Here is a 20,907-nt window from a genome sequence, read left to right on the forward strand (position 1 = left end):
TCTGATTATTTAGCCATTTTTCTCACAACCTTTGTCATAGAAGTAATAGATCATGTGTTCCTAGACTCCTCCAAAAGGGAAGCACAACTCAGATAATGGACATTTGTATCAGTAAAGTTGTACACTCTTTTGCCATTTTCTGTTCTTTGCCATTTGAAGACTTAGCTTAAAACTGACCTTAATCAGGGGCACTTGGGTGGCTCAGTCAGTTAAGCGTCTGACTCGGCTCAGGTCATGATGCCATGGCTCATCGGTTCGAGCCCTTTGTAAGGCTTTGTGCTGACAGCTCAGAGGCTGGAGCCTGCTTCGGCTTCTGTGTCTCCCTCTCTCCCTCTGCCCCTCCTCCGCTCATGCCCGGTCTCTAATATACATAAACAATAAAAAATGAAGAAAAACAGACTTTAATTAAAAAAATGATTATTGTCCTATTTACTACAGTACAGCAAAAACAAGTAGGATTATTTATTTATTTGTTTACTTATTTTAAAGATTTCATTTTTAAGTGATCTCTAGTGTTGCGCTCGAACCCACAATCCTGAGATCCAGTGTTGCATGCCCCAACAGCTGAGCCAGCCAGGCGTCCCAGGAACCGTTAAGTATTTAAAAGAAGGGAAAATAACTTAATGTTTTTACATATGTAGACTAGAACAGGGGTTGTTAATTGTATATTATATAATTCACATATCACAGAATTTAACCACTTAAAGTCAGTGGCTTTTATTTATGGAGTTATGCAGTCTTTATCACAGTCATTTCAAGAACACATAAATGACCCACAAGAAACCTTGTATCTACTGTCATTCACTCCCTGTATTCCCCTCCCCGTGTCCCCCCCCTCCCCCCAGTATCTATTTCTAGGTAACCCTTACCTAATTTCTGTTCCTCCTAATTATGTGTCCTTTTGTGACTGGCTTCTTTTTCTTTCACTTAGCATAATGTTTTCGAGGTTTATCCATGTAGCATATGTTACTATTCCTTCTTATTGCTGAATAAGAAATAACAAATAACAACTGCCAGACAGGCACTCTGTGATTTTGTCTGTCTTTTTGATTACAGCTGTCTTAGTGGGTGTGAAGCGGTATTTCATTATGGTTTTGATTTGCATTTCCCTGAGAGGTAGTGGTATTGAGCATTTTTTCATGGGATTATGAGTTATTTGTTGTTATTTGTTATTTATTTCATCGTATGATAATAAACCACATTTTGTTTATTCATTAGTTGGTGGACATGTGGATTCATCAGCTGGTGGATATGTGGATTGTTTCCACCTTTTGGATATTATGAAGAATGGTACTGTGGACATTCATGTACAGGTTTTTCTGTGGACTTACGTTTTTATTTCTCTTGGATATACAGGAGTAGAATTTCTATGTCATATGGTAACTCTAACCTTTGAGGAGCTGCAAATTGTTTTTCAAAGTGGCTACATATTCTCACCACTACACTATGAGGGTTCTGATTTCTCCACATCCTCGCCTACACTTGATTTTGTCTTTTCTTTTTTCTTCAAGTTTTATTTATTTAAGTAACCTCTGTACCCTACATGGAGCTTGAACTCATGACCCTGAGATCAAGGGTTGCGTGCTCTTTTGATTGTGCCAGACAGGCATTCTGTGATTTTGTCTGTCTTTTTGATTACAGCTGTCTTAGTGCGTGTGAAGTGGTATTTCATAATTGTTTTGATTTGCATTTCCCTGAGAGGTGTTGGTATTGAGCATTTTTTCATGGGCTTATGAGTTATTTTTTGTATAGCATCTTTAGAGGATGTCTACTCAGATTTTTCCCCATTTTAAAATTAGTTATTCAGTAATTTTATTAAGTATAGTATATTGTAGACAGTTTTTGTAAATACAATTTTATTGGACAGTCACACTCATTTGTTTGCATTTTTGTCCATGGCTGCTCCTGTGCTACAATAGCAGAGTTGACTAGTTGTGACCCAGACAGTGTGGTCTGCAAAGCCTAAAAAAAATTGCCGTTTGGCTCGTTAGAAAACAAGTTTTCTGACTCTTGAATTAGTTTTGTAGTCATTAAAATATTTAGGAAGCATTGTTAAACTAATAGGAAATACATAAGAGTAAAAATTATTCAACATAGTGTATGATTTTAGCCATGTAAGAAAACCATAAATATGCACGCATAGCAAAGAGACTGATGGGAAATACACTAAAATAATAACTGATCTTTGGATTGTGGATTATGGCTGATTAAGGCTGATGCTGAAAATTAAAAGAAGGAAATTACATTTGGGGCACCTCAGTGGCTCAGTCAGTTAAGTGTCTGGCTCAGGTCATGTCACAGTTAGTGGGTTCAAGACCTGTGTCGGGCTCTGTGCTGACAGCTCAGAGCCTGTAGCCCGCTTCAGATTCTGTGTCTCCCTCTCTCTCTGCCCTTCCCTTACTCGTGTTCTGTCTCTCTGTGTCTCTCAAAAATAAATAAATATTAAAAAGCAAAAAAAAAAAAAGGGAAGGAAAGAAATTACATTTTACAGAATGAGACTGTATTATTTTTATAGCCAGAGACCGAAGATAGAAACATTTGGTAATGAGCAATAAAGATATCTAGGATGGCAGCCACATCCCTTTATTTCTTTGGAAAGTAATCTGGAAACTAATGCTCAAAATAGTGTTTTTATATGTGATTAAATAGTAACTAGTCAAATTCTTCTTGATGGAGGTCCATTTATGACTTGTATGACTTGTTTTTCCCTACAGAATTTTGATATATTTTACGGTGGGGTCTAAGAATGTTTCATTTGTCAGGTACATCTTGTTAGAAAAGCTTGTTTATTTTAATATTTTAATACTTAACCTTATATCTAAGAGGATGCACACTTAGCCCTAGGTTATTTCTTTTCCTTTCCTACAGCTTGATTAAGGCTTCCATCACTGTGTTCTTTATACTCACCCTCTAAAATAGCTGAGTGTGTGCCTCATGTGTGTTTCTCTAAGTTGTTCATTGTATTCTGAGATCTGTGTCCTTTAGAACATCTGGATCTTTAATCTCTTTGAAGCATTGGGCACAGGATGTAGAATTGAACATCTTATGTGGTGTTAGAGTTCACTAAATATAATTTCCCTTAATATGGTTACATAAAACTGCATGCCTAAATTTTTTTTCCATTTTTTTTTAGTTTTCTTATAACTTTAAGAGTCAGGAGGTTTTGTGTTATTAAGGCACAGTAAATAAAACACTGAATGGAAAATTAAGAATCCTGATTTATTTATTTTTAATTTAAAAAAATTTTTTTAAATGTTCATTTATTCTTGAGAATACAGTGGGTGGGTTCCCCCCGTCGGGCTCAATGCTGACAGTGTGGAGCCTGGGGCCTGGTTCAGGTTCTGTGTCTCCCTCTCTGTCTGCCGTTCCCTGCTTGTGCTCACTCTCACTCTCAAAAATAAATACACTTTTTAAAAAAATTAAAAAAACTAAAGCCTTGATCTCGCTAACTGTATGATCTAGAAGAAGTAATTGAAGTCTGGCTCTATAATGGTGGGACTTGTAATTATTTCAGATCCCTTGAAATTCTAAAATACTAAGACTTCCTTGGTCAGGTTGTACTGGTGTCAGTTTGTTTTTATTTTTCCAGTCATACCTCATCCTCAAAACATGCACTCACATACTCTGTCATACCTTACATTTTGGATACCATTTGGGGAGTTACTTTTTATAGTGTCTAATGTTGCTAATGAAATTTAATTTACTTAGGAATTAAAGCGCTCCTCTAGTCTGTTGTTTTACTAGTAGGAGGTCTTAGAGTAGAATGATAATAAAGTTCGTTTATACTTTTTATTATGTTTGTATGTGGTTAGGAAGAATGCTTGACTTTAGACATAAAAGACATTTAGTGGACTAATCTTTTCTCGATGGTTAAGTCTTGTATCATTGAAAATTAAAAAAAAATTTATTATCCAAATTATTTATGGCTGTTATTCTTTATAGAATGGTGAAAACAATACATTTGTCGTTTTAGAAGTCTAAGTTTTGTGAAGTGTAAATATTCCTCCCATGGTTGATTTTAAGCTATTGGCAGGCAGTCACTGAACATGGAACTAGAAAAGGAATGTGCACATTTGGCTCTCCCACTTTCTTTTTTTTCCCCTGCTGGGAAAAGGTGCTTCCAATGAAGGGAGCAGACAGATTTGTAATGATGAAGCAGTGAGACTTGTTTCCTTGTGTGGTTGATGATTAAGTTCTTTTATATGTATTTGAGGATTCTGGTAAAGAGTAATGGTAAATTTAATGTAAATTCAGTAATGTGAAAAAAAGTTTCATTATTTTATTCATATCCTTATAATTAGATTTTTAAAGTAGATTTTCAAAGGGAAACAAAGGTGCTCTGGAGAGATGGTTACGGTCACATGTATTTATGACTAAGTTGAGATGGCATGAAGGGTAATTCTTTTAATGGATTTAGAAGCAAGTTTACAGTTCTGTGCCTTAAAAACCTGCTCAAATTCAATTTCAGGCTGAAGCTTTGGACACTGTAACAAAGTAGTCCTTCAAGGACTCCTGAAGGCTGGAAACAAGTTAAGGTTTATGTTAAAGTGTGTATCCTTTCTGACAGTGAATTATGAGGGGGAAGTTACTGCCTGATTCAGTGGCTCAAGAAGGGATTCTTCTTTAACAGGCCACCTAAAAGGTGGCCTTTGGATCAGTTGATCCACTAAAAGGTGTCTTTGGATCAGTTGATCAAAAGCCCTCTACTGCAGTAAAACATTTTTCAAAATCTCCTCTAAGATTCTTGCTTAAAATCTACCCAGGAAAAAGTAGGAATTTTACTACAGTAAAGATTTTCTTTCAAATGCCCATTTTTTTAAAATAGAAGGTAAAAGAGATGATATAGGAGATTAATACATATTATTATAATTTTATGTGATTGTTTATTATATTGCTTTGTTAATATACCTTAAAAAGCCTTCAGATATCTACATGTATGTGTGTGTATATATACATATACACTTAAACACGTACACACTGTGCAGTATTCAGTGCCATTCTTACTGTATTCAAATAGGGTCTTAGTAGTTATTTCTGAAAAAAAATGTGGCATCAGGAACACAACATTTATTACAGGATTTTGTGTGTGTGTGTGTGTGTGTGTGTGAAAATCAGTTTTTACTTTTATCCCTTTGACATAAAAGACCATTTCCAGGAAAGTATTCTGCCACGGATGTGAAAATTGCCTTTACTACCCAACAGCCACCCCGTCTTTAGTCAGGCACATCCAACCGCATGATGACCGTTACATATACCATGCTTATTCCCTCCTTTTGCACATTTCTATATCCTGTCTTTCTCCCATTTCAATACCACTCATTCATTAAGATTTGTTTTAAATGTAGCTTCTTTATTTAATCCGTTTAAATTATAGCATAACACTTCACCTCTACTTTTGTGTGTAGTTATTGTCAGTAAAATTTTCAGCTAATTTTGGTATGTTTCCAATTCTGTACTGCTGTGGTAGCAATTCTCTTAACTTATTTCAGTTAACCAGTATTCTCTATTCCTTTGTAAGACATACAGATTTATGCCCTTAGCATTAAAGCTAGGTGAAAAGACCACTTTCTGGTATTTATGTCCGCTCCTGTTCCCATCTTTTGAGTTTTAGGTTTCTCAAAAGTATGCTTGGCCTCCAGAATGTCTGGTCCACTTGGTCTGTGTTGTGAGCTGAACATGTGTGATTTAGAGGAGAAAGATAACCAAATATGTTAAAAAAGAACGTTGTATTTGTCCAGATGTGTGTATCCCAGTTAAGCTTATTATAATCATCATTTAATTTACTCCTATATAGTTGGAAAAACTATGAGAATGGCAAGGTAGTTTCTATGAAAACTGCCTTTTGCATTGGATTTTACTCAAAGCTAGGTGTTAAATGGATTATAGTTGAATCAGGTGTGCACAAGACAAGTAATGAAATATTGGTGGAAAATCTTTTTTTTTTATATTTTTAAAAAAATATTTATTTACTCTTGAGACAGAGACAGAGCATGAGCAGGGGGAGGGGCAGAGAGAGAGGGAGACACAGAATCCAAAGCAGGCTCCAGGCTCTGAGCTGTCAGCACAGAGCCCAACGCGGGGCTTGAACTGACTGACTGTGAGGTCATGACCTGAAGCTGAAGTCGGATGCTTATCAGACTGAGCCTCCCAGGCGCCCCAGAAATATTGGTGGAAAATCTTGAAAGACTCTGCATCCAGATTTGTTCACAAATGTCTTTAGTTATACTCTTTAAAAGGAATTGGGCACCAAACTGTTGCAGTGTAGGAACGTTTTATTAAAGACAAAAGCCACATTGATATATCACTTGGCAAAACCTTGGTCAAATATAAGGTCTTCATTTTATGTTGAAAGTTTATATGATTTACGTTAAAATGAAATATATTTATGACTCCTTTTGGTCAGATATTTTCATTTTCTTACCAGTTACCAGTTTTCCATGTCCTCTGTGTGTGTGTGTGTGTGTGTGTTGTACATGCTTGGATGCATATTCAGGTTATATAATCATGGACTCTTAAAACTCTTCAGTCCTTAGAGAAAACAAACCCTGGGAAGTGATGTGGCTTGCTGAATTTCACAACTAATGTAATGGTGCTCTTTTACAGAAATAGTTACTTGATTTTGGTGTGTTTTTTTGCATTACTGATGATGAGCTGTACACTGCTTAGCATAGATGGAACCCGTGGTGTAATTTATATAATCTCATTGTCAGCCCCCATATTTGGGATATTCATTGTCTTGTTTTGGTATTAGCATTAAGTAACTTTAGGATTTAGAAAGGCAAGAAGAACTTCTCACTTTGTGTCCTATTTCAGAACTTAAATAGGGAACCGTCATGTGTGCCTCATGTTGTCTCTCTTGGGACACTTGTCAACAGTGTTTTGACCCTGAAAGAGGAATCCATAAATCAGTATGCGTCGAGTGCCTCCTGTGTTCAACACACCGTTTAGCTATGGGAGATACCCTTGTGAATAAAAGGAACACAGAATAAAACAGACAAAGTCTCTGGCTTCCTGAGGTTTTTATCTCAGCAATTAAATTAATCTCTAGCAGTTGAATTATTTCACTGTAGGTTGTAAGTGCTATAAAAAGTGGAAAATTTGGTGCTTTGACATTGTATCACTGCAGATCCATACCTAGTCTGAAGAAATAAGGCAGAGAGGGAGAAGAGTGAGGATCAGGGAAGGCTGCCAAGTGAAATTGACTTTTTAGATGAACTCTAAAGTAAGTGGGAATTGTCAAATGAATGTGAGGGAGAGAAGGGAAATGTGTGGAGGGTGGGTGGGGGTGAACAAACTTGGCAGAGGGATCAGCGTATCTACAGGCTTTGAAATAAGACAGGACGTATTTGAGTTTGAGAAATGGAAAGAGCCCGTGAGTCAGCAGAACAGAAAGGAAGTAAGAGGGTGGAACAGATGGTGATGAGGAAGTAAGCAGGGTCATCCTGGGTATGCACGTTCTTAGAGAAAGTGTTCAAGCTTAGCCCTAAGATCCATGGGGAGTTATCGAAGGGGTTTTGAATCTCTTATCTTGTACTATCATATTTGTAGTTTTAAAAAGATCGCTCTGGCTGCTGTATGGATCCAGAATGATGGGGATACAAAGGTGGTAGACATGGGAAACCGTTTAAAATAAAAGGCCAGGAATAGAATGCTGCCGTAGGAATGGAGATAAAGACATGCAAATATATGTTCAGAGAGGTACACTTGATGGTTTGGTTTTTGCTCTTATACTTTAGTAAAACTTCATTACTTGTTTGCATTTCTAGTTAACTTTCCTAATTTTTGCAACTATTTTGCCAAGATATGACAGAAAGGCTTTAGCGGCCCGCTGTAAATTTTAGAATCTCAGGGTAGGTTTGACTATATCACTTATACCCTTGGTAATATAGGCAATAATTCTCTCCTTATTTAAATTCAAGAAATGAAAGCTTATAATAGTAATAAAATGAATTTTATTTTATTGTGTAATAATCCAAGTGTTTTTATTAGAATAAGAATCATGTGGAGGAATAGTTTAAACAAAGTGAAAAGAGCCTTGACTTGTAGATATAATTTAAGAATAATTGATACCAAGAGCTCTAATAGAAAACTACATGTGGATCAATAGAAGGAAGTGTGGCTGTCACAGAAATTGAATGATTTTTAATTGGTTTTTATATTCATGTTCCATTTTTACCTATTACGTAATTTTAGAAAGTACATCACTATCTTCAGAATATTTCCATAAGTTTTAAAAGATAAATAGTACTAGAAATTTTTAGTAGATGTTTTCCTAATTTACAAAGGGAAGCAGTGTATTCTTCTATCTTCCTAACCTAGAAGAGTTCTTTTGAGTTGAGAGTAACATTAAATTTGCACATACTCAGTGGAAGTGAGTTAAGCGAGGAGAAAATAGTGATCTTAGAGATATATACTGTGTTCCCTGTTTTTTTCATCCTCAACATATTTATCTTTTAAGGTAGAAATCCCTATTTTAAATTTAAAATAATTTTTATGTACTTGAATTGCTTATTTTCACTTATTTTGAGTGTTGCTGTCTGTAATGAGTTGAGATGAATTGAGAACACTTTCTAAAATTAGTAAATTGGAATGGCTGAATGGCTCAGTTGATTGAGCATCTGCCTCTTGAATTCACCTTAGGTCATGTTGTCAGGGTTGTGAGATTGAGCCCTGTGCTGGGTTCTGCATTGAACATGGAGCCTGCTTGAGATTCTCTCTTTCTCTCATTCTGCCCTTCTGCTCATGCTCTCTCTCTTTCTCAAATAATATTAAGAAAATTTTAAATTAGTAAATTGTATTTTGTTTGCAAAATTCAGGAAAATATATCAATTGCATTGTACCATGAAATGTAACAGATATAATATGAAAGTTTACATATTCAGCTTCTAAATTTGTTAGAATGAACCTTGTATCGATTAAATGAGTAATGACCTATACCAGCTGATTTCTATTATAAAATTTTGAGGTATGGATGATTTTTTATAAATAACTCAAGCAAAGGTTGAGTTATTTATATGCTTATACAGATTGTGATTTTTTTCTATTTATTTATTTATTTGTTTGTTTTTAAAGTTGATTTGTTTTGAAAGGGGGGGGAGGGGCAGAAAGAGAAGGAGAGAGAGAATCCCAAGCAGTCTCCTCACTGTCAGTGTGAAGCCCCATGCGGGGCTCAAACTCATGAACCGTGAGATCATGACTTGAGCCGAAACCAAGAGTCAGATGCTTAACCTACTGAGCCACCCAAGCGCCCTTTTTTCTTTTTTAAATAAGAATAAAGAAAACTCTAGAGACTGCTAGATTTAAATTTTTTTTTTTAAATTGAGGCTGAGTATTGTTATTACATGTAGTATATGGTTATATACTATGGCTCTTACAGTACTGTAAATAATGTTAACCCCTTCTCACATCCCTGAGTGCAGGTTACCTTTTTAATGTTAATTTGTTTTTGTGTTCATGTACTTAAAGTTTACTTTTTCTTCCCATGTATGTATCAGAATTATGGTTGTTCATTTAAAAAAATACTGCATTAATAACTTCTGTTTTTATTTGAAAACAAGCGTCTGTTACAGTCCTCAATGCCATTGCCACCTTTAAGATTTCTCCAGAAGTGCAACAATAATCAAGTTAATTTCTTCATTAGCTTCTTTATTACATATATTTGGGTAAATAACATAATGAATTATAGTTTACTTTTTCTTTGCTCTTCTCTCACCCAGCATCTTCATGAGTAGATTCTTTCTTTTATCTACTTGGTTTGTTTCAAAAAAAGGTGAATTAAGTTGAATGCTAATTTAAGGAAAATAGCCCTGGAAAAACTATTTAAAAATATCACTTAATCCAGGGACAGGTGTAAACTGTTTTTGGCTTATCTGTTTTGTTACCTGTTTCACTGGTGTACTAAATTAGCAATGTTTCTTGAGGTTTGTTACTTTTAAAATAGAGTACTAGGTAGCTTAATAAAATTAGTAATCCTCTTTTTCATGGATAGTGACTTTTTATATCATTCTTTAAACTATTTCTGTGGGACTGTATTTCAAATGATCAAGTTTTTAAGTGCTAGTATCTGCAAATGGAAATCAGCCTCCTACTGACGATATTTGGTTCAGAACTTGGGCTGTGTGATTAAGGCGAAGAATGTGGAGAATTCAGTAAGGGTTCAGAAGGAATCAAGAAATGTCTCAAATGCTCTTTTAAAAGCAAGCAAAAACATTCTGAATCCCTAATTTATTCTTACATGTGGGGTGAGAAATTACATGATATACCTGTTGTCAGACTCATTTCAGATATAACTGGAAAAACTATTTTTCTATTTATTTTATGCACTTAGAAAGTATTTTTAAGCTGTGGCAGATAAAATATTTCAAATAATATTGTTCAAAGACCTAATCAAGTAGATTTGATATACCTTGGGTCTTGTGAAAGGGAGGACTAAGATGTAATAGTAATTAACTGAACAAAATCTCATTGTAAATAAATTCAGTCTCTGTGATGATCATGTTGTCTGTGAGTCATTAAAATGAATTTATACTTTCTGATTAAAACATTTATATAATGTGTTTTTTATAAGGTCAAAAGAAATAGACTGGCAACCTTATTTTACTACACGCATTGTAGATGATTTTGGCACACACCTACGAGTATTCAGAAAGGCTCAACAGAAGATAACAGAGAAAGATGATCAAGCAAAAGGTAATATGTTTATTGCCTTTGAAAATTAGGACTTTAAAATCTGTTTTTCTTTATTATTCTGCATTTCTTGAATTGTTCTTTTCTTTGTCCAGGTACAGCAGAAGATCTTGTGGATACCTTCTTTGAAGTTGAAGTTGAAATGGAGAAGGATGTTTGCCGTGATCTAGTGTGCACTTCTCCCAAAGATGAAGAAGGTTTTCTTTTCAATTTAAGTCTTTGGAGAACAGTGTGCAGAATGGTTAGAGACAAGTTAGCAGAACAACGAATAGAAGGGTAAAAGGTGAAATTATTTTTACAGGAAAGGTAGCATAGTGTAGACACTGTCACTATTCATTGTATTTTTTTTTTTAACTATTAAAAGTAGTTTCCAGATTATTTTTTTTAAAGTCATCTTTACAATTTGAAGATTAGATTAGAGATTACCTCTCTTTTAAAATATAGCAAGCACAAACATTTTATGATTGTATATTTACTTTTTATGATCTGTAGTAGATTATCTTCTCCTTGAGTTTATCATTTCTACTTCAAGAGTACACTGTTACCCTAAAATATTTTCTAAAAGAATGAGTATAATTTCAGATAAAATTTATGGAGTTGAATGGACTTGTACTTTCTTTGTCAGAGGTTAGACTAGATAAGTTTTAGCTGAAGATGTCTTTTTTTAGTTTTATAGCCACTGAGAAAGAGTCAGAAAGAGTCTTTGCTACTTGACACATTTTTTTGTTGTTGTTAACAGGATCGGCTGTATAATTACATTTCCAGGAAATGTTAGCATATGAACAACTACAGAAAAGCGATTGTAGTTGTGGAAACTGTTTTCTTTGACTTCTACAATGTGCTCAACTTTTTGTTTTCCTCTTTTATCCTTTTTTCTTCTTTCCTTTTTATATTTATTGTGCAATGCAATTTTTAATTGCCATTTCCTTAGCACTGACCTGAAATAATAACCAAATAGAAGAAATAGAGTGATGTGCGTCGATTGAGCCCTCATAAATTAGTAACGTAGAAGAGCATAACTTTTTCTTTTGTTATTATCTGACAGAATAGTGGAAGTTCTTTCTTTGAAAGAAGAATTACAGGTATATTTTAAAATATGCAAGAAGCTTTTACGTATACAAGGTTATTTGTAGTAGAAGTGTAGAATACACGGTACAGCTGAAACTGTTTTGAAGAAAACACTTTTATAATTGAAGTTTCTCAATGATTCAAAAATAGGGTAAAACTGAGCAGAATAAAAAAAATATTAGTTTGATTAATGAATAGTTACTGTTTGGAGAATAATGAAAAAATTTTAATGAATACTACATGGACTAATTAATTATTGAAATAATAAACTTGTATAATCAGCCTCTTATTTCTGCCTTTTTGTGTTTTTTTTTAATCAAGAGTAGGTGGAGATTTTATATTTTCTAATGTAACGGCCACCCTTTTCATTTCTAGGATTCCTAAGGGATCTGTGTGAGGTCTTACTATATTTATTGCTACCTCCTGGAGATTTCCAGAACAAGATCATGCGATACTTTGTCAGGGTAAGTGTAAACTCCTATTAAATAAATGTCTGAAGAAACTTAGAGTAATAATTTTCAAAATATTTGGTCTCAGGACCGTGTGAAACTCTTAAAACTCATTGAGGACTCCAAAGAGTTTTTGTTTACATGGGTTTTTGTTTACAGATTTATTTATCAATATTTACTGTATCATAAGTTAAAACTAAGAAATTTTGAAACACAAGAATGCACAAGCACACATTCCATTAGTTAATTGATGTATCATCACACCATCATGTTCGTTTCTGAAAATAACACTGTGTGTTTGTCTCCCTCCATCCCTCAGAGGTCTCTGGACAACACTTAGACAAACTCCCTTAGAGTCAGATACTGGGATTTTGGGTTATAACAAGGATGTGTTTTAGATTTTATTTAATATAGCTTTACCTATAAACTTACTGGAATGAGGCTAATTAAAATAATACTTCTGGATAGAAACTTAAAAAGAACGCAGACAGTTAAGATTCTGCTTCTTATAATTAGAAAATGATTAAGTGGGATGAGAACAGTAGTTTTGGAATTTTTATGTCCTGTATGTAAACATTTGGAGTAAAATTCCAAATATGGATATAAAGGAATAATATTTTGGTTTTGGCTGCTGGTTATGATTGAGAAATGCTAGCTAGCTACAACTATTATGCTGGTTGAATGGATAAAATGAAAGCTTCTAATTTATATGAAAAGGAAAGCTTAGAATCTTTTTAGTCTATCATCCAGCAAAATAGATGCTAATTGCTGAGGTGTGCTTTTATGCTTATATGTTATTATTTAAGCAATGCCACACAATTTCTTAGTACCTACCTAAGTTGAGGTCAGTGTCCTTCTCAAGTAGGGTAGTGGTACTGTGAATTAGGTAGAAAATGATTGGTTTTAATAGGAAATGTCTGATAGATGATGTATTGTTAAGACCAATTATTTGGGCTAGTCATTATCACGGGTGGTAAAATACCTGACAGGTCAATCGCTAGATTTCACAACTGCCACTGAAGGAAGATACTGGTAGTCAGTTATAGCACTCATTCACAGAATCTTTGTCTTCCTGGTACATTAGACAGCCACTGCTAGGCAGTGTCTCAGCTACTTCCTTATGGCTGACAATCTTTTCCCTCTTGAAATTCTGTCTTGTCTTGGGTTCCATGTCATTGCTCTCTTGATTTTTCTCTTCGCTTGGTCTCTTTTTTAGTCCTTTTTAGATGCTTTAACTCCTCTTATATCTAACTTTTAAATACTTAAGTTCTTAATCCTAAGCCCTCTTCTTACCCATTCCTATGCCTTTAAAATCCATCCAAGTGCTAATGACTTTCAAATTTATATCTTGGTACAGACTTCACTTATGAGTCCCAGGCTACTGTGACATGCTGCCCACTGAAATCACCATTCGATTGACCTTTTAAACTTCAAATGTCCAAAATGGAAATCTTACTCTTGTTTCCATGTCCTCTCTTGCCTTTTAAGTCTTTTCTCCATCCTAGCCAATGCCATGACCATCAAGTAAATTTTTCACATCTTGAGTTCTTCCAGAGATTTGCAAGGCCATGCGTGATGTGGCCTTGTTTACCTCTCTGGCCTTTGTGCCATGCAGTCACTGTATTCCAGTGATATTGATTTCTCCAAAAGTGCCATTTTCTCCCTACCATAGGGCCATCTTATACTCTTTTTTGTCTTATCAGAATGGTTCCCCTTATTTTCTTGGGTAAATTGTCTACATCTTTCATATCTCACCTTCTCAGAAATGCCTCCCCTGACCACCCAATCTACACTTCCCTCATAATTCCCTATTACCATACGTAAGTAAGCAGTTACTTTCCTTCATACCATTTGCCATATTTAATATTATAACTGGGTTGTTGTATTTATTTACTTGCTGCCTCTTTCTGCCAGTAGTACTGTGAGCCCCATAAGGACAGAGGACATATCTGTATCATCATTATGTACTTAATGGCTATCATCACACCTGGCACATAGCAGATACCCAGTCAGGAGAATTAGTTTTAGTAAGAGGAAACCTATTTGCCCTTCTTGCTGCTGTGGTGTACATGCTACTTTAGCTTCTTGAAGATTAAACTGACTTTTAGGAGATGTGAATGAAGATGTGCCTTATTACATGAGGTTATATTTTAAATAAGTAGTATTGTTTAAAAAGCAAATATATTTTGCTATAGATTGCTCTTTTAGACCATTATTTCATTTCTTTATGTTTGAATAATTATAGGGTACTATATTCAGCAAATCAGTTTTTTCTTTTTTTCTTTCAGCTTGATGGTTGATCAGTTTTCTTTTGTTGGTAATTCAGGTTTTCCCCAAAGATGCTTTTGATCAGATTAAATAACAGATTAAAGAGTTGTTACTTATTTCCTTTATAGGGATCCTTTATATGGATTGTACAAATCACAGAACTTGACTGCAATAATTGCTATTTAGTCATGTCTGCTTTCTTTCCATTACCATATTTTATTTAAAGATTCATGGCCTCGGTGACTTTGTAGCTTTTAAGCCTTCATATTGGACAGCTGGCGCTTCTGTCAAAGTAGAAATTATAAGGAAAAGGCTACCTATTTTGGAATGTTTAGAGCTTTCACTAGAACCTGTATAGGAATTGTTGAGTCATAGGATTACATCTTGACTAACCAGACCCTTTCATGAGGCAAATTAGAAGATCAAAATAATTTTCTAAGACAGATTGACAGATTGCATTGACTAATAAGAATCACTAGATCTATTCAGAATTCTTTCCCACATGTGTTTTTTTCTTATTTTGCAAAGAAACTTACAAAAAACTTGGTTTTATTTATGCATTTTCTTCTTACATAATACATTTAAAAATTTGAGCATATGAGTTCACCTGGGTGGCTCAGTCGGTTGGGCGGCCGACTACAAGCTCAGGTCATGATCTCGTGGTATGTGAGTTCGAGCCCCGCGTCAGGCTCTGTGGTGACAGCTCAGAGCCTGGAGCCTGTTTCCAATTTTGTGTCTCCCTCTTTCTCTGCCCCTTCCCTGCTTGCTCTCTCAAAAATAGCAAACATTAAAATTTGAGCATATGTGGCCAGAGACATAAATTGAAGGAATGAATTATATAAATACAATTTTTAAAATTTGGAGACTGGGGCGCCTGGGTGGCGCAGTCGGTTAAGCGTCCGACTTCAGCCAGGTCACGATCTCGCAGTCCGTGAGTTCGAGCCCCGCGTCAGGCTCTGGGCTGATGGCTCAGAGCCTGGAGCCTGTTTCCGATTCTGTGTCTCCCTCTCTCTCTGCCCCTCCCCCGTTCATGCTCTGTCTCTCTCTGTCCCAAAAATAAATAAAAAAAAAAGTTGAAAAAAAAATTAAAAAAAAAAATTTAGAGACTGAAGCTAATCTTGAAAGAATGAACAATTACTTCTAATTTAAGACTGTAAGATGTCTTAAGAGATGCTTGAAAAAGTTATTGGACCTGCCCCACATTGGGCATAGAGATGACTTTAAAAAAAAAAAAAGATGTGCCTAGCTGGCTCACTTGGTAGATTATACCACTCTAGATCTCAGGGTTGTGAGTTTGAGCCCCACTTTGGGTGTAGAGATTACATTTAAAAAATGTGAAGAAAAGAAAGGAATTATAAAACAGAAAGTTATTGGAACCTTCATGGATGCCTTTTGGAAATGTTAATTCATCCTTAGGTAATAGTTGTCAGAGACTTACACAGCTTACAAGAAGTGGAATGTATATAAGATAACTCACTGAAGGAAAATAAAGTGAAGGCTACCTTTATGAACTTATTATACTGGAAAATGAACCAGATAAGTTAGAGATCTTGGTAAAAGGAATAAATAAATTGGTCCTTTAATTAGAGAAGTCAAACATCCTGTTAAACTGACATTTATTTAGCCTTTCCAGTATTCTTAAGAAATGGTGTTTTATAAATTTAGATATCACATGCATAAAAGGATGAAGATTAATAATGGGTGAAAATATGATATAAATAGGATCAGCACTAAATTCTTAATTTGCTTTATTTCCATTCCTTTAATATTTATCAAATGCCTGCCATGTTTAAGACAATGACCTTGAGTACATATTTTTGAAGATAGATAAATCAGTAGATCAACTAATAAACGTCACTTACATACAGAAGGTTCCTGGATATTTGCGGTGTTTCAGAGAAGTAGAAGATAACACAATTACATGGGGAATGATAAGTGATAAATGCCATAAATTCAGGGCACGAGTGTATCTTAAACATGTAAGTAAAGTGTTCAGCTGGAATGATCAGGGTTTAATTTGATTGGATTTCATTCTGTAGTCAAGGGCAGGATTTTAATAGGTTGCAGAGTAAACAGTTGTAAAGAATAAGATATAGTCTAGAGAAAGATGAATAATTATATTACCATATTATTTTTTTATTTTCTCTTAGGAAAAATTTCAAACTCAGACAAGTATAGAGAATAATGCAGTAGACATTTATGTACCAACTACCAAAATTTAACCACTGTTAATGTTTTGCTATAGTTGCTCTTTTCCTCCCTTGAAGGAGGAAACCACTATTTTACAATTGGTGTGTATCTTTTCCTATTATCCTTCATTTTTATTCTTTTAATTAGATGTAGGAATTCATAGACACTTGGTGCCATGTTTTGCCTTCTAAAACTTGACATAAATGCTAACATACTAGAGATACCCTTCTGCTTTTTTCTACTCAACTCTAGATGGCATTGTGGAGATACAGCCAAGTTGATACAGGTAGCTTTATCTCATTTATTTTAACTGAGGTGTATTAGCTCATCTTTTTATAAGATGTGTTGATTATCAAGTTTTACATGTGTCATATCTTTCTTAAGTAACAGCATTATGTTATTTACATTATGCTATTGATTTGAGAAGTGTATTAAGTTAAATTTGCTTTTTTTTTTTTTACATTTTTGGTGCAGGAAATCCTTGCACGAGGAGTTCTTCTTCCATTAATAAATCAACTCAGTGATCCTGATTATATTAATCAATATATCATATGGATGGTATGTACTTTCTAAAATTACAACTCTGTTTTTAAAGCATTTTTTTAAAATTTAGAAATAATATCGGGGGATCAGGATGATCAAGCAATAATTTATTGAATAAATTAGGTAAAAATATATTTATAGATAATCTTTATGTTTCTGGTATTTCTGTTTGCTCATAGGTTGAATGTGCTAGACAAATTCATTGTAAGAAGTTTGTTGATATGATAATCCTCTCACAATTTTGGTATTGTTACCACTTATTTAAATTTAAAAAAAGGATGTTTTCCTGACGGAGTGTATAGATTATGAGTACTTTTAAAAGCTGCTATTTGGTATCAAACACGGCTGTGGTCTGAACTACTTAAATATATGTACTTTATGTTTTATACTATATAGTGGAGGAAAATGGGGTAAGAAACCTGGACTGAGAATGGGAGCCTGTGTGTTTTAGGTTTGTTTCTGTAAGTTGCTTAGTGTGTATATAAGTAGCTAACTCATAGTTTTCTCATCCTGGCAGACATATCAAAGGGTTAGTGATTATTAAATTTAGTAGTTATAATTATTTTTGTGTGATTATATATGGCTTTCCTCAATAAATTCATGGTCAAGGAAGTACTGTAAATGGGGTATTTCTGGGAATACTTTGATAAATACTTCTAGATCTTTGATTCATTTTCTTGAATTGGAATTTTTCCAGTAACTCAGTCTAGTTTTCGTAGGAGAGAGTTACTTTATTGTTCTTTGTTTCCACTAGCCATTATCAAACTAGCCATTATCAAACTATGGAGGTCACACAACTTGATTCTTCTTTTCCTTTATCCTACTAGGCTCTACCAAAAGCTTTAAAAATATGTATATCTGTCTAATTAAAATTTTTACAAATACGTATCCTCTGGTTAGGAATTCTACTCTGAAATTTATTCTAAAGTAGTAATAAGTTTGAAACAAAGGCCATTAATGGCCGTTGCTTATAATACTGAAAACTTGAAAGCTTTTTAAGTGTTCTACATAGAGGATTGTGTAATTATGGCATATTGACACAGTAGAATATTTTGCAGCCATTAAAAAGAATGATGATGGTAGTGTATCTTGAATATGAAAACATGTTTATATTTTTAAGTTGAAAAGGATAACTAAAAGTGATGTGTGTTTATAGATAATGCTTTTTAAAAACAAATATGTAAATATTTATTAATGATTGTATAATTCTGATCGTGTATATACTGATTGAAATGTTAATAGAAAGGTAGGATTATGATAGTTTTAATTTTTCTCTTTTGTTTATATATTTCATTTTATATGGAATATTGGGTATATAACAAAAAAGTAATGTTTTAAGAAATAGGAAAATACAGGTAAAATTTAAAAACATTTAAGTAATAAAATAAGGGTAAAAGGTATTAAAACATTTTATTATAACACCAGAAAATGGATGTTTTATGCTGTATAATCTTATCTGTGTTACAGAAAAGGGTGCATGTTCACCAGAATGTTATCTCTCACTCATGGGATTAGGAAGTATTTTTATTCCTATTTATATTTTTCTTTAGCTTTCAATTTTTCTTTTGCTGACCTTGTATTAACTGTATAATTAATTGTATGTTGAAAACATTTTGGGGGAGAGATTTAACATATAGATAGTCTAAAAAGAATTCAAAACACCAAATTTTTACTTGTTCTTCCCACACTTGGGCTTCTACTCTTGTGTATGATGCTTGTGTTTTTTTGCTATTTAATGAACAGGAATTGATCACTATTTTACTTGCAACACAATATCAGAAAATATATTTAAAAGAGAAGAGTTTATCGATAAAGGATCTCTAGCCTACTTGTGGTCAGGTTTACAGTCTTTTGACAATATTTGTGTGGAAAACCTTGTATACATAGGTATTATAGACATTAAAATAAGCTCAGTTCTTAGTTCAGTTCATTTCTATCAACTTAGTGTACAGTTCATTTCTATTTGAAAGGAAAAGTTTAGAGCAGTTTATTATTTGTTTATTTATTTTTGAAAGAGAGGGCACAAGTGAGTGAGGGCCAGAGAGAGAGAGAGACAGGGAGAGAGAAAACTCCATGAGGCAGAGAGAAAGAGAGAGAGAGGGAGAGAAGTGGGGCTCACCTGAAGCAGGGCTCAAGCTCACCTGATGGGGGATCTCGAACTCAAAAACCATGAGATAATGACCTGAGCCAAAGTCCAGTGCCTAACCACGTGAGCCACCCAGGCACCCCCAACAGCAAGCAGTTTAGTAGTAACATATTTTCTCTCTGTATAAAATGTTAGTGTTGCCCAACAGTATTTTTTTTTAAGTTTTTTAAAATTTATTTTGAGAGAGGCAGAGAGGGAGAGCGAGAATCCTAAGCAGGCTTCCTGCTGTGAGCACAGAACCCTACTCAGGGCTGGAGCTCACAACCTTGAGATCATGACCTGGGCAGAAACCAAGAGTCTGAAGCTTAACTGGAAGCTTAACCCACTGAACCACCCAGGCACCCCACCCCACAGTTTTAAATCATTTCTAAAAATAGTATGGGTGAATTTGCATTATTCATCTCTGAGTATGTATTTTTTTAATACAAACTAATTAAGGATAAGTCTTATCTTTTACTGTGGAATAGATTACTTAATTGGCTCTTAATCTTATCTCTAACTAGAGCAGATGAATGGACAGCTGTTAATTTGTTTCTTAATGTATTCTTAGAAAAATCAAGACTTTAATAACCTACCTTTTTTTAATCACTCAAGTAAAATTTACATGAAGTAAAAGAAATTGCCAAGTGGTCTTCCGAAGTTGTGTTCTAATTTTGCACTTTGGTAGTACCATTTGAGAGTTTTTGTGTCTCCACTTTCTGGTCAACATTTGGCATTGTCGTTTTGTTGTGGTTAACTTGCATATCTAAATGATATTTGAGCATCTTTTCATACACTTACTGGCCAGTTTTTCCTTAGTTCTGAACTTAAACAATCACTAGTTTTTTGACCTCTTTGGAGAATGGGTAATATCTCAAGTCTGCTACCTTTTCATAGATCCCCTTATTGCTGTACTTAAATTTTATTGGCAGTCACAGTGGTTAGTCACTTCATAATATCCTTGACTACTTTTTCTCCCTGTATCTTTGTTATTTGCTTGGTGCAACCACACTGTGGTTAAATTCAGCTCTACTGTCCACCCCATTCCTGTTCTTAAACAGCACGTGGCTAGAGAAAAAGACAAAATGACAGAGTTATTTATGTCATCACATTGATTCTGTGCAATTTAGGTCACAGAATGTTACTTTTCTCTTTAAAACCCTCCAGTAACTTTTCATTCCGCTCAGAGTAAAAGCCACAACACATATTGTACGCTGCCCGATGTGCCTTCCATTGCCACTAATCTCGTCTTCTACTCCTCTGCCTCTTCCCGGGACCATGAGTACAGAGGTTTTCATTTTGTTTTCTTATATGCACTGGAATAAACACTTGCTGTAAGGTTCTGCCTAGCACATGGTAGGCACTGAAGATTCCTTTTTTCCTTAATAAATCCCCCTCGCACATATTGTTTGAACTTTTTTTATAGATCCGTGATTCTAATTGCAACTATGAGGCCTTTATGAACATTATTAAATTGAGTGACAATATTGGAGAGCTAGAAGCAGTCAGAGATAAGGCAGTAGAAGAATTACAGTATCTTCGATCTCTAGATACGGTTGGTGATGGTAAGTCATTTAA

At 34.5% G+C, this 20,907-nt stretch overlaps 1 protein-coding gene across 5 annotated transcripts in view; it reads left to right on the plus strand.

The window, feature by feature from the left end:
* Positions 1-20,907, plus strand: part of SNX13 (sorting nexin 13) — a 133,715-nt gene that overhangs the window by 55,076 nt on the left and 57,732 nt on the right. For 3 of the 5 annotated variants that reach the window (XM_053218364.1, XM_053218362.1, XM_027072009.2), the window contains exons 6-11: positions 1,219-1,290; positions 10,568-10,689; positions 10,782-10,883; positions 12,130-12,218; positions 17,136-17,219; positions 20,756-20,894. In XM_053218364.1, the coding sequence (XP_053074339.1) occupies positions 1,219-1,290; positions 10,568-10,689; positions 10,782-10,883; positions 12,130-12,218; positions 17,136-17,219; positions 20,756-20,894 (608 nt within the window). The remainder of the gene's footprint in view (positions 1-1,218; positions 1,291-10,567; positions 10,690-10,781; positions 10,884-12,129; positions 12,219-17,135; positions 17,220-20,755; positions 20,895-20,907) is intronic. The other 2 variants (XM_053218363.1, XM_027072010.2) reach the window with 1 other exon arrangement.

Source organism: Acinonyx jubatus, chromosome A2 (assembly GCF_027475565.1).
Source record: "Acinonyx jubatus isolate Ajub_Pintada_27869175 chromosome A2, VMU_Ajub_asm_v1.0, whole genome shotgun sequence".
NCBI lineage: Eukaryota > Metazoa > Chordata > Mammalia > Carnivora > Felidae > Acinonyx > Acinonyx jubatus.